Genomic DNA, 14,946 nt, shown 5'->3' on the forward strand with positions numbered 1-14,946 from the left:
TTATCGAAATATATATAGATACGTATAATATATATAATAATTGTAATAATAGAGATCAATGACTTTCGGAAAATATTTCAATATTGTAATGCGAAAAGTTGTTTGAAGTAACTTATTTATCGAACTATGACATTTGTTTCAATGTTTAAAACTTTCATAAATTTTTAATTTCCGAAATTAATATTATAAATGTATTTCATCTATAATGATTAGTTTCATTCCTTTAATTTCGGAAAATAAATAAATGGAGTAAGGTACAGTGTCTGTAATTAAGATGTGTACTTTAATCAAAAAATGTATTTTACATCTATTTTTACAATAATAATTTACTTAATATTATACAAACTTGTCAGGATTTAACACATGTAATTAACATACACAGTATTGAAAATTGAGATTCAACGCGTTGTTGAATTGATATACTAGTAGAATTTTATGTATAATCTTCCTTCTAGAAAATTAGCAGACTAAGGACAATACTATGAACAAGCAATATTACAATTAGGATTTAGCTCTTCGTGATCAACATTTACTGCTTCTACAGGTATTTCTCGAGGAGATGTTGTTAATGGAAGCGCAGATTCAGTGGGTGTTGTTTGTTTTCCTTTATGCACTGGAGATTTAGTAACTTCTTTATCATTTGCCTGAGCAGGACATTCAAAGTGGACACAGTGGAAAACCTAAAACATGAAATTATTAGAATTGTAATAGATGTTGTCTATGTTTAATTAGAATATTAAAATAGAAACACATACAGGGTCTTCTACTATGGGTATCAAATTTTTTAAGGATTGATTTTACAAGTCAATTTAATACATGAAAAAGAATAACGAATTTGTAGTAACTTGTAGTAAAAAATCTTTTTGATAGATCACTTATGACGCACACAGTAAGTCACATCAGGAAAAATGTAGAGTGTGGATAGTGACATAGCATGCAAAAGATAGTTACATCAAAATCGTCATTTTACTGTTCATACTAAACGTAATTAAACATACTGTATGAACTTATTAAGGTTCACATAAATAATAACCTCATTTGCTGTATTGTGTGTTCCAACAATGCGTATAAAGACAACTGGAAGTGGTGGTTCAAAATGAATAGTTTGCCAAGAACGACAAGTTTCTCTAGTCTTATCAGCAACAAGGGTCCAATTCCAACAGTTACCGGATACTTCTATGTAATACGAATACGAACGATTGTCGCAATCCCATAATAATAATCTAAAAATAACAAATCGATATTATAATCAGAGATCTCTTCTTCCACAGTATTATTTCTAATACACACCTCATAGAATCTATAATATATGGTTGTCCAAGTTGTACTAAAATAGATCCAGAACCAAGCTGATGACATGTGTATCCACTATCCCAATCATAATTTGAGGTGTCACCATTTAACAAAGCATTTCGCGTTCTACAGTAAAAAGAACAATTGTTATAGAAAATTATAAAATACTATATTATAAAATATTATGCGTGTTTTACATACCTGCAAACACCTTCAGTAACAGTAGCACTACGATCCATAGTAGCAACATTTCGTGTTGGAACAACAAAACCATTGCTAAGCTTTTCCATTTGATTTGTATAATAGGCTTGAAAACTTACAACATGGAAAACCTAAAGAAAAGATTCAAATATTCCCTTTTTTTTTAAGATGTCGGAGGTAAGAATAAAGTTTTACCTTGTTTACAGTATTATTCGTTCCAACAATGCGAATATAAAGAACTACTCTAGGTTCAAAATATAAATACTGCCAACTGCGACACAAGTATTCTGTGTGATCAATAACACGAACCCAATCTTTTTGATCCATAGATACCTATTAATAAATAAAATATGACTATAATTGTTCATGCTGATCAGAACTACAGTATTCCTTCGAATGATGTGATTTTCGTCTATGCGGATGATGTTAATTTTTTATCTCCACTACTGGGCGGTCGATTGCCGCTACAAAGAAACATGATCCAAGCTTCGTGAAAATTTTCTGATTAAAACGACACCAAACACGATAGAATTGCGATTATATTTACTTGTTTAATAAGCGATGAAATTTTAATTAGAAAAATCTCAGAAATACATTGGTAAAAGTTTTGTAAAAAAAAGAATGAAGAATAAAAAACTTCCCTATTTGCATTGGCATTGCAATCGATGCGCAGCCTTTTGAACTGTGCCAGCTGAGAAAGTAGTACCTCTATGCTTTCTGAGACTCCATGCCCCCGAGGTTGTCACATCATCCAGAGGAATACTGTACCTGTTTAATAGTTTTTATTCGACTTACTTCTATGTAATAGGAATACGAGCGCATATCTTTATCCCAAAGTAACATCTTGATATGATTAATAATACATTGAGTTCCTAATTTAATCAAAATACCATGTTCTTGTGATTCTGTGATGGTATGTCTGGTATACCTGCAGAAGTAGGAAAATTTTACTTAAATAATTACAACCATGAAAAACATATTTATTAATTCACCCTCGCTCCAAATCATAGTTTCTTGTATCGCCATCTAATAGATAACTACGCATTTCACCCTGCAGAACTTGAGCCCCATGCAGTGGATGGGCAACATTTTCATCTATAAGTAATCGACCTCGATAAGTAAGATCAGAATCTCGTATTTGTATTTTTGTAGCAATTGCATCTAAAATTATGTTGGGAGCAACTAATCCAGTTGGTCGAACAATATTTAAGAGATCCGTAATAGAAATCAAGCTTAATCGTACCTTATCTATAAAATTACTTGTGTTACTTTGGTGAAAACCTTTAAAATATTTAAGTAAATCATGTCCTTTTCTATTCATTTACTTCTTACAGATATAGATATATATCATATGATTCTTACCTAAAACACTTTTGTCGTTGGTATTTGCATTTGCCTTTACCCATGATTCTACAGCTAAGAAGATATCAATCTCTGGCGCATAAAACGAATCTCTTGAGACTAGTTCGTTCAAAGCAGCAGCACTTAACTGTAAAAAGCTTTCGTGCTGTATCACTTCGCATGCATGTTTGTCCATATATCCTTGACAAACCTAGAAAAGAATTCTTCTATGTTCAAACATTCTTTAGGATGATCATTTCAATATTATGTCTGTACCCTTGTAAGACATTCTATTCGGTAAAAAAGTGCTGCGTCAAATATAAGGCAAACGTTTTTTATATTTAATATTTCTCTTAAATAATCTGATATAGAGGTTTCTAGTTCTGAAAACCCATAAAGATGAGCCAATCCTAGAATATCTAAAACCACCTGCAAATAACAAAACATTAAGAAAATTTGTTCATATTTTGAAGATTGGTTGAAAAATAAAAGTAAGAAATACCTCTTCACGTTTATCCGTAAGCGACATACGTCCTGTGTATATGTATTCAAATAAACCTTTAAACGCAGTCAAATTGGCATCCTGTAATTCAATTTCTCGTTGCGTTGATTCTTTTAATCCTCCGAATAAAAGAGCTCTAAAATATTGGCTGCGCGCAGCTAATATGATTTTGTGACCGTTGAATCTTTGTCCGTCAACAATTAAAGTTATGTCCGAATAGTCATCGGATAGACAAAGGGCTCCGATATCGTCGGAGAGGTGACTAATATGTTCTATATCACCAGATAATGGATTTAAACGGTGATGTGAACTCATTTTTATTACTTTCCAATTTGTTTAATTCGGAGCTTTTTTCTCAAAACAAGTCCACCTTAGTTTTTTCTCGTTCAAAACTTCTTTCTCTTATAAATACGATGCTTTATCGTCAAGTAATATCGTCGCAGACATCATATTTCAAATATCCTGTTCATGTATGTAGTTACAATGGCGAATAAAAAAAAGTGAAAGTATAGAAGTTTCATAAAGAAATAACAACTTTTAGGTACTATAGATAGCAAAAATAAGGTTATCTTTCTGTCTATATATTTAGACTTTCTTTTTTCAGCTCTTTTACATACTTGTAACGTTCTTCAAATTCACTTATACATTGTACGCGTTCTTGTCACCAACTTGAAATGAATTACCGATACACAAGAACGATATTAAAATACGTTTTCCTTTTGCATATGCATTATATCAGCCTACAGTGAAATTCGCAATTCCTATTATGATTCTTCTATAACAATATAAATATTACACTAACGAAACTAACATGACTAACAATCATATATCAGTACTCTCTGCATATATCTAATATCATCGAAGAGAATTCTCACATTTCTCACAGAGGAGAAACTTCAGTGTTTTTTCAAGAATCAGCTTCCATCTTAAATATTTCATGTTATAAAATTTAACGTTAGAGAGCGCATAAGTCACAGTCTCTCAGTTCACGAACTTGTTATCGTACTATCAATGGTAAAAACGAAAGAACATTGCGATTGCGGCTGATCACGGCTGATCAAGTGTTTGGTGTAATCACAATTACTTTATATCTCAATACTTTTAAAAGTACGAATGCTGACAAAAAGAATAAATATAATTCCGAAAATATTTTTCTGAAAACGAATCAATCATCATGACGAAAGGTATTCTTTTATATGATTTATAAGCGTAATGAAAATACAAATCGTGAAATATCTTGGATTTGTTGTTGTTTATTCAACATTTTCTGTGAAAGTATACGTTATTTTTGTATAAAATATGTTGTATTATTGTATTACACGAAATAGTTCTTCCAAACTAATATCTTTATCAATATAACTATACTAATTATATTATTATATTATTTGTGATCATTGTTGCTTAAATTTTTTATCGAATTCAAAATATTTTGATAAAACAATAAATAAGAGTTATAAATATTCATGTGTAAAAGCATTAAAGATGTTAAAAAAGGTATTAAAGAGAAAATGTTGAAAAGTAACGATTGATGATTGTACATGTATGTGTCTTATATAAAACTTATTTATTTAGACGAAACCTTAGAGAAGAAGTCAATAGAAAATAATGACACTGACAAGAAAGCTTCATCTGAAACAGGACCAGATCCATCAGCTCCAGTAACAAGAAGAGGAGTATTAACATCATTTCTGACTGGTAAACCAATGGAAATACCAGAACAAGATATTGTAATAATTCATTTTTTTATTCTTACAATTATATTATAATATCATAATATTTTTAAGAATACAAGTTTTTGTTTTAACAGCTAGGCAAATGCAGATTTGTATCAGAGTTTGAGAAGTTGAACCGTATAGGCGAAGGCACCTATGGAATTGTTTATCGAGCACGAGACACAAAAAATGATAAAATCGTTGCTTTAAAGAAGGTACGAATGGAACATGAAAAAGATGGTTTACCTGTTAGCGGCCTCAGGGAGATATCTGTTCTATTGTCGTGTCGACATGAAAATATTGTACACCTAAGAGAAGTAGTAGTAGGGAGAAGTCTAGAAAGCATATTTCTTGCTATGGAGTATTGCGAACAAGACTTAGCAAGTTTATTAGACAATATGCAAACTCCGTTTTCAGAAAGTCAGGTTAAATGTATTGTTTTACAAGTACTAAAAGGTTTGCGCTATTTGCACCATAATTTTATCGTGCATAGAGACTTGAAAGTTTCTAATCTTCTAATGACGGACAAAGGATGCGTGAAAATTGCTGATTTTGGACTAGCTAGGTGGTTTGGTTTACCTTTAAAACCAATGACGCCTAGAGTAGTAACATTATGGTATAGAGCACCAGAGTTATTACTACAAGCCAAAACTCAAACAACCTCTGTGGATATGTGGGCTGCTGGTTGTATTTTAGGTACGTCACAAGGTTTTTGTTGTCACGTAATACTATAATGTTACATGTAATTTCATTTTTATATTAGGCGAACTGCTCGGTCATCGACCTCTATTACCTGGACGATCAGAAATTGCACAATTGGAATTAATAGTGGATCTATTGGGTACACCGAGCGAAGCAATTTGGCCTGAATTTAATACCCTTCCAGCATTGCAGAACTTTACATTGAAACAACAACCGTATAATAACTTGAAGCAGAGGTTTCCATGGTTAAGTGCTGCTGGTTTACGATTATTAAATTTCTTATTTATGTATGATCCTAAAAAGAGAGCAACAGCGGAAGAATGTTTACAAAGCAGCTACTTTAAAGAAGCTCCTTTACGTAAGTGCCTGTGGAATTATGTATAATGTACACTACTGTGCAGAAGAAAGAAGCACCCAGTATAATTATAAGATATAATGACAAACAATATCTTTATGTAGAAATTGTATTGTGCAATGATTGACTTATTGCATTTAAAGTATTAGATAATTCGCAATAACACGTATATATGTTCTCAGAACTATTCAATTAAACAGCGAAATCCTTTTTCCAAACTTACTTTGTTCTTATTTGATCTTTTACGCTTTTCTATTAAATATGGCCGGGTGCTTCTTTCTTTTGCACAGCAGTGTATATCGTACTATCTTTCATAGTATTAGCTACAGATCATTAACAATAATTACTTGTAATTATGTTTTTAGCATGCGATCCCAAGCTTATGCCTACCTTCCCACAGCATAGAAACATGAAAAAAGCTGCTCCTCCAAAGGAAACCAGAGAAACAGAGGCAAACGTTACAGATCAGACAAACAACTTACCAGCAATTTCTGATCTTGTAGGTTTATTACGTGCTTTTTTTTATACTTGGAAGATTATGTACATGTTGATATTATAAAATTAATATATTTTTTACAGCTTGGATCACTTGTTAAGAAGAGACGAGTGGAATGAATTACAGGTATTGATTACATTCACGACAAATTACGACTTAGAATACAATTCAAACATACTTTCATTCCTCGTTATAACTTGTAACCTTCTATTAGGATGTATGATATCATTCACAGAATAAACTTTTCAATAAATGAATTTTATTACTGGATACACACAAAAAAAGACATTACAAAACCAGTGTTTTTGTTGATAAAAGAAAGCACGGATATGTGTACAGCTACAAAAAAAGTAATATAAAACGTGTGAAGCATAGCTTTTGTGTACAATGCCAAATATTTGACAAATTTGATAATTTTGACAATAAAGTGTACAAACCTATATGTGCAAAAACCTATTAAACGGCGTGTATATGTACATAATATTGAGAGTGTTTGTGTTTATTGATAAATTATTAGTAGTGAGCGAGACCGGGTCGAGACGGGAACGGAAACGATTTTCGGGATCGGGACGGGATCTTGAAACTTTCGGGATTTCTGAGAATGTTCGGGTTTCCCGAAAATGTTCGGGATTTCTTATTAAAAAACAATATTAAAAGATTCCGTACGGTATCAGAAATCCCGAAGATTCACGGGAAAACCGAACACCCCGGAAATCCAGAATATTCTCGGGAAACCCGAACACTTTCGGAATCCCGTCCCGACCCGATACGCGTCTTCCCATCCTCGCATACCACTATAAATTATTATTCTCTACTCATCTTCATTTTATAAATATTGTCCTGCATCTTAATCGTAAAATCCTTCATCTTACATTCAACTTTTCTTGGCAGTTTGAGTGCTTTCGAAACGTTTCTTGTATTCACCGCTCGGATCGTATTTTGCTGTAAGTCGTTCCCAGTCTCTTGATCTCTTATTTTTGAGATGATTTATTACTTTCTCTGCAATATCTTTCTGTTTTCCGTTACATTTACTGCAATCGGTAGATAAAGCGTCTGGCAATGTCTCTGAAATAACACATATATTATTTACTTACTTAGTATTATTCTAAAAATGTTACAATTGAATTACAATTTATACGTATAACACAAGTAATACTGTTTTTTAATATTTATTTGATCTACACAGTATACTTCAATATTCATATTTCAAGACTTATAACACGATCTAATAAATTTAATCTTTTTTCTACAACACAGTCAACAGGTGATTTTTGTAGATGTTTGTGCTTTGGATAATTTTCAACTTTAAAATGTTTGTGTTCTTATATATTTCAAAAGCTATATATGTATAAATATTCTTAACAGAGAACTTTCAATTCTGTATATACAGATTCTCACAAATAATGTATTTCTATACTTAAAGGTAGGGAGAGATTTATATGTTTTTCATTAAATATCGTTCCTTTTTAAAAGTAGCATCAAAAACAAAATTCATCTACATTGTACCCCATGGAGCAGCTTTTTAATAAAGAAACCAACAAACAGAACTGTATAATCAATTTTGTTTCTGATGGAGGAAATGAAATGCTATTCTGAATACCAATTAATTTGTTTGGGAGACTTCATAGAGTATAGAGTCATTTTTTGCAAGAAATATTATATAGCTGTTACAACTAAATTAATCATACAGCTCATGTAAACAGTTTAAAAAACTGTGTGTCCTTTTCATACCAACCATCTATTTGTTATCAATTCACAAAACAATATTGGACTATGCAATTTTTACATTATTTAATGTTTAATTTTATTTTCGTTGTATACATTATTTCGGAGGATAATTAAATAATATGTGAAAGACTGTTATTTAATTTATATCTTTTTAAGTAGTCAATAAAAAAATTATAGTTTAGTTATTTAAAATGGTCTGCAAAAGTTTGTAGTCTTAGAAGCATCTGCAACATATACTGTAATTACCCCGACAGCACAGTCTGCCCGAGCCCACCGCCGGACCCAGCTAGCCGAGCCCCAGCCCGACACGTTACGGGCTAACGCAATGCTTGGCTCAGCGTTGAGACCAAATCAGGACGATTTAGCCTGGCCCCTGTGCACAAAAGGGCGCGATTTTCACCTGCCGGGGGCTCGAGCCCAGAGTCTGACGGCCGGGCTGGGATTCAGCCTGTTTTTGAGAGGGCAGCATGGTATCACACTAATGTGGCCAATCAGTGCTTCGATTGGGCCCAACTTTTCTCGCGCATGCGCGACACAGGGCGGGTCGCATCAATGTGGCAGTACTTTGCAAATGCGTAGCAGTCTCCCTTGTTACCGACAAAAGTATAATAAGTTAATAAATAAGACCTTTGAGGGCGATTGCTGCCTAGATTGACCTTTATCTGGCGTTTTTGACTACTGAAAAAACCCGTGTTTGTATTATCACGCAATGAGAACGCGAATCCCGCACCCTTGCAATCTTGCAAATCGGCTGAATCCTAGCCCGGCCGGCAGGCCCTGGGCTCGAGCCCTCGGCAGGCGGAAAACGCGCCCTTTTGTGCACAGGGGCCAGGCTGAAACCGAGCCGGTGTGCCGTCGGGGTAGTAGAGGAAAACTATTTTGAAAAAAAGTACCCATTACAATTAGTTATTAGCTCAATTGCTAGGGAATACATGATAATTATTGTTAGATGTTACTTAAGGAAGTTCGACGCACTCTAAACGAGAAAGCAGTTTACGTAATAAGGAGAAAAAGAAAGAGACACAACAAGTGTGGGGTGAACTCTGTCGTAATAGCCGCCGCAGATGCATTGAAATTTCCAAATGAAAGCAGCGTGACTTTTGGTCACGCATCTGAAGAAAATGACTTTCCCCGAGTGTTCCGTTTAATGATAAGCAAAGCACATTCAAATGTAGATAGATGTCGGCTTATCAAAATGTAGAGAAAAGTATACACAAATACTTTATTATATCTCCACGATAAACACTATTGGTTTAATAATTATATATATATATATGTATTTATTATATATAGACCCCCCAATCTATAAATATTAAAATTATTACCTGTGTTAAAAATTTTGTTAATGGAAAAATAGAATAAAAAATTCTATTAATCTCATTTGTAGTTTAAGCTTTTTCTGTGTTCTGGTTATTTTCATGATTAATGAAATAATTTATATCGTTAGAAATGTTGCTCAATAAACAAATACATATACTCATTTAGACGAGAGTATACCTTATTGACCACGTACAAATTTAATTTTCAATTAAAAAATTTTTTAGTGGCATTTATGAGGAGATCATTTAGTACTGTTTTAAACTTATAATATTAAAAATGTTTCAGTATCTTCTGAACATGAAAGGATGAGTGAGATGAATGAGACTACGAATATTATGCAAATTCACAATTTTGTCGTTAAATAATATTTCTATAAAAAAACTTGATTGATATTGTATTTATTGTATTTTTCACGTGTTACCACAGATGTGTGTGGCCTAGCGTTATCATGATGGAACACGTGAAAAATTATTGGAGCTTGGTTGGGAAGTGATGTCACATCCACCATATAGTCCAAACATTGCACCATCAGATTACCATTTATTTCGAAGTTTACAAAGCTCTTTGAATGGTGAAATATTTACTAATGATGATGACCTGAAATCGCACTTGGATCAGTGTTTTGCCGATAAGGAACTGAAATTTTCTGAGCGCGGAATTATGAAGCTACCAGAAAGATGGCAAATGATCATCGAACAAAATGGAAAATATTCTATTGATTAAAGTTTATTGCTTGAATAAAAGAATTGGGTTTTTTATTTCACCTTAAAATACTGAAATTACTTTCTTGTCAACCCAATAATTAAGACCAATCACTTGATGTATACCATGAAAGAATATCACCTTTCGAGATTGAAATTTAACGAGCACGAATGCCATTTGCTTCACTTAAAATGTCATTAATCCATTTGCATCATTAGCGTATATGTATATTTTACTGTCTAAAACAGTCTACATTGTTGTTATTATGACCAATATATAATATTGGGTTGGCAAGAAAGTAATTTCGGTATTTTACAAACGTTTTTATTCAAGCAATGAACTTTAATAAATATAAGATACTTCCCTTTTGTTCGACGATCTTTTGCAAAAAAGAATAAATAAGAAAATATTTTATCGATTAAAGTTCAGCGCTTGAATAAAGAAAGGTTTTATTTCTCCTTAAAATACCGCAATACGTACAAATTACTGAAATATGAAGGGGTTTTTATTTTTTGAAATTTTTCTTTTGTGATATAACAAAAAGAATTAGTGATAAGAACATCATTATTCATTCTTCTTTATGATGTAAATGGATTAAGGGTATGATGAATAAGCTTATCACGTTACAAAAGTAGTTAAGTTTTGTAATAATCTATTTTAATGTGTTATTGCTAGTTTGTTAACGATACTTTAATTTTACAAAACGAAAGCAGCTACAGCGGGCAAGTATATATAGTTATTGCTATTTCAAAAAGAAGAAATAATAATAAGGTACCCCTTAAATCATGGTGAAAAATGTTGTAAAGCAACGGTTTGACAGATTGATGTTTTAAAGTTGAATATTTTTGGGACACTTGAACATTTCCTTGAACAAGGACGTACTTATACGTTCAACTTCGAAAGCATTTCGTACTCACTTTTCAGTTCCCTGCCTTCGTTGGTGCACGGACCCTCGTCCATCAAACATTTGATGTAATTGGTAAGGACACGGCCGTTCTGGAGGATCCTCTCAACGTCGATGTCATCGTATTTATTGGGATATGTGCCAGCGCTTACGACACTGATTACAAGCAGAGCAAGCAGCAAAAGTGAAACTTTCATGTCGCGGTCTGCGAACGTAATTCCTACACCGGAAAAGTTCGAACTGGTCTATGAGAAACGCGGAATACTCAAAGTGGTTTGGAGTATCTATCGATTGATTTATAGAATTTTTCCAAGAAAACTTGATTTGCAGCGACTCGTGTGCCTTCGCTCGTGAAATCTGCTATTCGCAACTTGCTTGTTCGAACAAGCTACCGAATTATATAGCTGAACCATGAAGGACGTTGGAGGGAGTGGATGAACGCTTACGCGCCCCTCCGTGAACGGTGAACACGTTGAAGCAGAACAGAGACGAGGAAAATTGCCATTTAGATTTTCGATCGTTCAGTTTGTACGAACTGTAATTACAATAGAACCTCGATTATGTCTGAAGTTCTTAGTATCCTAATAAGCTAAAAATGGAATCTAGCATTATAAGTAGACAGCGGATGTTTATGCATTTATAGCAAAATTGAGTAGATGAAATTCAAAATTTTGTTGGAAAATATTAAAAATTGAAGATGTCAATATATGATTTCCACCACCACCGGTCAACATGACCGGTTCCAGATTTTTTATTTTACAATTATTGAAATAATAAAAATGATTTCATAAGGAATGGTTGTATAGATATCTTTAGTAGAGCACGTGTTACAATAGGGGCTGAACAAAGTCTAAATAAAATCAATCTTGTCATTTTTATAAGGGAAACATATACCAGTTACTTTTGTTAGGTTTAGCGTTAAGGGAAGAAATAACAATAAGTTTAGTTTCTATTTCTTGCAATCGATGCAGACAATTTTTATATTTCATGAAGATCCGCTGTCTAATTAATTATAACTGTTCTAATATTTGAACAGTCATGTTTCCCTATTTAGCTTAGAATATGTTTGTTGCAAAAGCATTCCTTTTTTCGGAATTTTCGTTCATTACCGATCGTTCTTGGTAAATTGTATAAGCACGCATTTCTTGCTTTTACTATTTGTAAGTACAACAGTTAAAAAATATTGTGTGTAATACTAGTGAAGGTAAATGTGAAATTTATATTTATCGCGTATGTCATCCAGCAATGTAAAGTGTATACACAAGTTTAAAATTTTCATTTATTAGGTTGTCAAGAAAGAATTGCAGGAGTTTTGTTCCTTTGTTTTAATTGCGACTTTATACCAATAAACATTTACCTTAATTTAATGAGTTATATGTCATTTTAAAGCTTGTTTTACGCTCTATTTAATTACGCTTTGATATTTAATTTACTCAAATTTTTATTGAATAATATATTTCTCAGGATGTCAAAACGCGACTTTTACATTACTTTTTTCTATGAGTTCAAACTATTACCTTCGCTCCATACTTCGTTGATATTCCGAGCCTCTTGAGTGGCACTTCGGTTTAGTTTGAACTCATAGAAAATAATAATGCAAAAATCGCGTTTTGACATCCTGGAATAAAAGCCAAATGATTTAATAAAAATTTGAATAAAATGAAGTGTCAAAAGCATAATTAAATAGATCGTAAAACAAGCTTCAAAAGGACATATATAACTCATTAAATTAAGGTAAATATTTATTGGTGTAAAATTACAATTAAAACAAAGGAACAAAATACTGCATTTCTTTCTTTACAACCTAATATATACAGAACGTAGCCGAATAACTTTCACAATTAGGTACGATGTGGAAATATAAGAAAAAATATAAAACAATAAATTTGTTTATCCGAGGCTTAGTTTGCGAAGAAATAAAGTTTCGGAATCTGCTGTGTATGCATGCTGTATGTTGTTTATAAACGATGTTTACGCAGCATTTAAAAGCTACCGAGTTGAAGGAAAAACACAAAGAAAATTTTTAATCAATCAAATTTTATTTTATCGATTGCAACATTGCTGAGACTGCCTCCCTGTCGTATACACACCAGTGTCCGTTTAATTACACACGCATGAATTCTCATGAAGTTCTCATGAAAGTGTATAATAGTTTATTAATTAGTCCCGACCTTTTTACGCGTTATATGTATGTTGCTTGACAAACCATGCAATCTCATTGATGTTTCGAAAACTAGACTTTGAATTAAAAACTGTTATTTTATACTTATTTCTTATATTTTCATAAGGAATCATCTCGTCTTCATTTATACATACAGTAAACCACGGAAGTATTTGAACGCACTTTAAAACAATACAACTTTTTTATAATCGGACCAAACGACCTGACTTTTTTTGAGCAATTAGAAGAATTGATTTATCAGATGACATGCAAAAAAGATTTCGAAAAAATTGCAATTGCCAAGAATTACATGAGAAAGTAAAAGAAGCACCATTTATAACTTTTTCATTAGAGCCCGTAATGAAAATTTAAAATATGCGTATTGTAGATGTATGTTAGCTGTACACATGCTGAAAATTTCATCGAAATCGGTTGACGCAGAAAAGAACGACACGCATCGAAAGATGTAAGAATCTGTGGATTTTTTAAGCAGAAACTGACCGAAAGTGTAGCTCTTGGGTATATTAATCGATTTTGATGAAATGTTCAGCATGTGTATAACTAACATAAATCTACAAAACATATATTTTAAATTTTCATTAAAGGCCCAAATAAAAAAATTTTTTAAAATGCTTTTTTTATTTTTGCATGCAACCTTGTAAATTGTAATTTTTGGAAAATCTTTTCTGCAGATCATTTAGTAAGCCAATGCTTCTAATTGCTTACAAAACATCAGGTGTTGTTTGGTACAATTATAAAAAAGTTATACTGTTTTAAAGTGCGTTCAAATACTTTCGTTGTTCACTGTGCATATGTTATTCGTTATTCGACTCTGTACAGCAACAGACTAACGTGTTTCAGCACCAAAAATGATGTGCTAAAAATTACATTTAGGTATATCGAATCCTATAATAATCGCTTATAAGAAAACTGTCAATTTTTGGAGTATGTATATCTAACTCCTATTTTAATAGGGTTTCATAAAGTATTAAAATATGAATTTGATTGTGATCACTTTTCCACATTTATTTTACTTCTTAAAAATAAAAAAAAAATCGGAAAAATATTAATCAAAACAAAAGAATTGCATTGCTCTTTGCTTGATTTTTATACATTCAGCTGACGTGTGCAAAATTTCGCTCACGGTCAGAAACAGCTTTGACATATAAAGTGGGATGTCGTTATTGTACCAGTGTTTTATCAATATTCCTTGAATCATCGAAACATTTATTCGCCAACGCATTATGAAAAGTGACCGTATAAACGTAAGTTCGATTCTGATCACCAAAGATATCGTGTAATAATTATAATTGAATATGTCATGCATTTATGGAGTCTGCTAAATATGCGAACTAAACTTTTCACAAAAATGAAGATGTAAAAACTAAAAACGACAATAAGACAATAAGACAAAAAAAAAATGGAAAATTTATAATTAATCTTATGAAGATTTACCTCATAAATATATACACGACACGAAAAATTAAATAAATAAATTGAACACCCTAAACGTTAAATAAATTGAACAC

General features: G+C 32.2%; 3 protein-coding genes across 8 annotated transcripts; 1 reads left to right on the forward strand and 2 right to left on the reverse strand.

The window, feature by feature from the left end:
* Positions 1-264: 264 nt before the first annotated feature.
* Btbd9 (BTB (POZ) domain containing 9) lies at positions 265-4,220 on the reverse strand. Of its 3 annotated transcripts, none has more exons than XM_076442255.1 (10): positions 3,338-4,220; positions 3,112-3,264; positions 2,857-3,046; positions 2,487-2,775; positions 2,290-2,422; positions 1,690-1,827; positions 1,495-1,625; positions 1,291-1,419; positions 1,034-1,223; positions 265-680 (listed from the first exon to the last, which is right to left on the reverse strand). In XM_076442255.1, the coding sequence occupies exons 1-10, from the start codon at positions 3,650-3,652 to the stop codon at positions 480-482; spliced, it is 1,869 nt and encodes a 622-aa protein (XP_076298370.1). In that variant the 5' UTR covers positions 3,653-4,220; the 3' UTR covers positions 265-479. The 3 variants fall into 3 exon arrangements, with proteins under 3 accessions (XP_076298370.1, XP_076298372.1, XP_076298371.1); XM_076442257.1 differs by having other exon boundaries at positions 2,487-2,589; positions 3,338-4,219; XM_076442256.1 differs by having other exon boundaries at positions 2,487-2,742; positions 3,338-4,219.
* Positions 4,221-4,330: 110 nt separating this feature from the next.
* Cdc10 (cyclin-dependent kinase 10) lies at positions 4,331-10,350 on the forward strand. Of its 4 annotated transcripts, none has more exons than XM_076442265.1 (7): positions 4,331-4,521; positions 4,910-5,064; positions 5,145-5,745; positions 5,813-6,109; positions 6,472-6,605; positions 6,686-6,728; positions 10,077-10,350. In XM_076442265.1, exons 1-6 carry the CDS (start codon positions 4,512-4,514, stop codon positions 6,719-6,721), a joined length of 1,233 nt encoding a protein of 410 aa, XP_076298380.1. In that variant the 5' UTR covers positions 4,331-4,511; the 3' UTR covers positions 6,722-6,728; positions 10,077-10,350. The 4 variants fall into 4 exon arrangements, with proteins under 4 accessions (XP_076298380.1, XP_076298379.1, XP_076298381.1 ...); XM_076442264.1 differs by lacking the exon at positions 10,077-10,350 and adding an exon at positions 6,817-7,085; XM_076442266.1 differs by lacking the exon at positions 10,077-10,350 and adding an exon at positions 6,838-7,085.
* Csp6 (chemosensory protein 6) lies at positions 6,840-11,646 on the reverse strand. The gene is made up of 2 exons (XM_076442271.1): positions 11,270-11,646; positions 6,840-7,667 (listed from the first exon to the last, which is right to left on the reverse strand). The coding sequence occupies exons 1-2, from the start codon at positions 11,451-11,453 to the stop codon at positions 7,477-7,479; spliced, it is 375 nt and encodes a 124-aa protein (XP_076298386.1). The 5' UTR covers positions 11,454-11,646; the 3' UTR covers positions 6,840-7,476.
* Positions 11,647-14,946: the final 3,300 nt, after the last annotated feature.

Source organism: Lasioglossum baleicum, chromosome 17 (genome assembly GCF_051020765.1).
Source record: "Lasioglossum baleicum chromosome 17, iyLasBale1, whole genome shotgun sequence".
NCBI lineage: Eukaryota > Metazoa > Arthropoda > Insecta > Hymenoptera > Halictidae > Lasioglossum > Lasioglossum baleicum.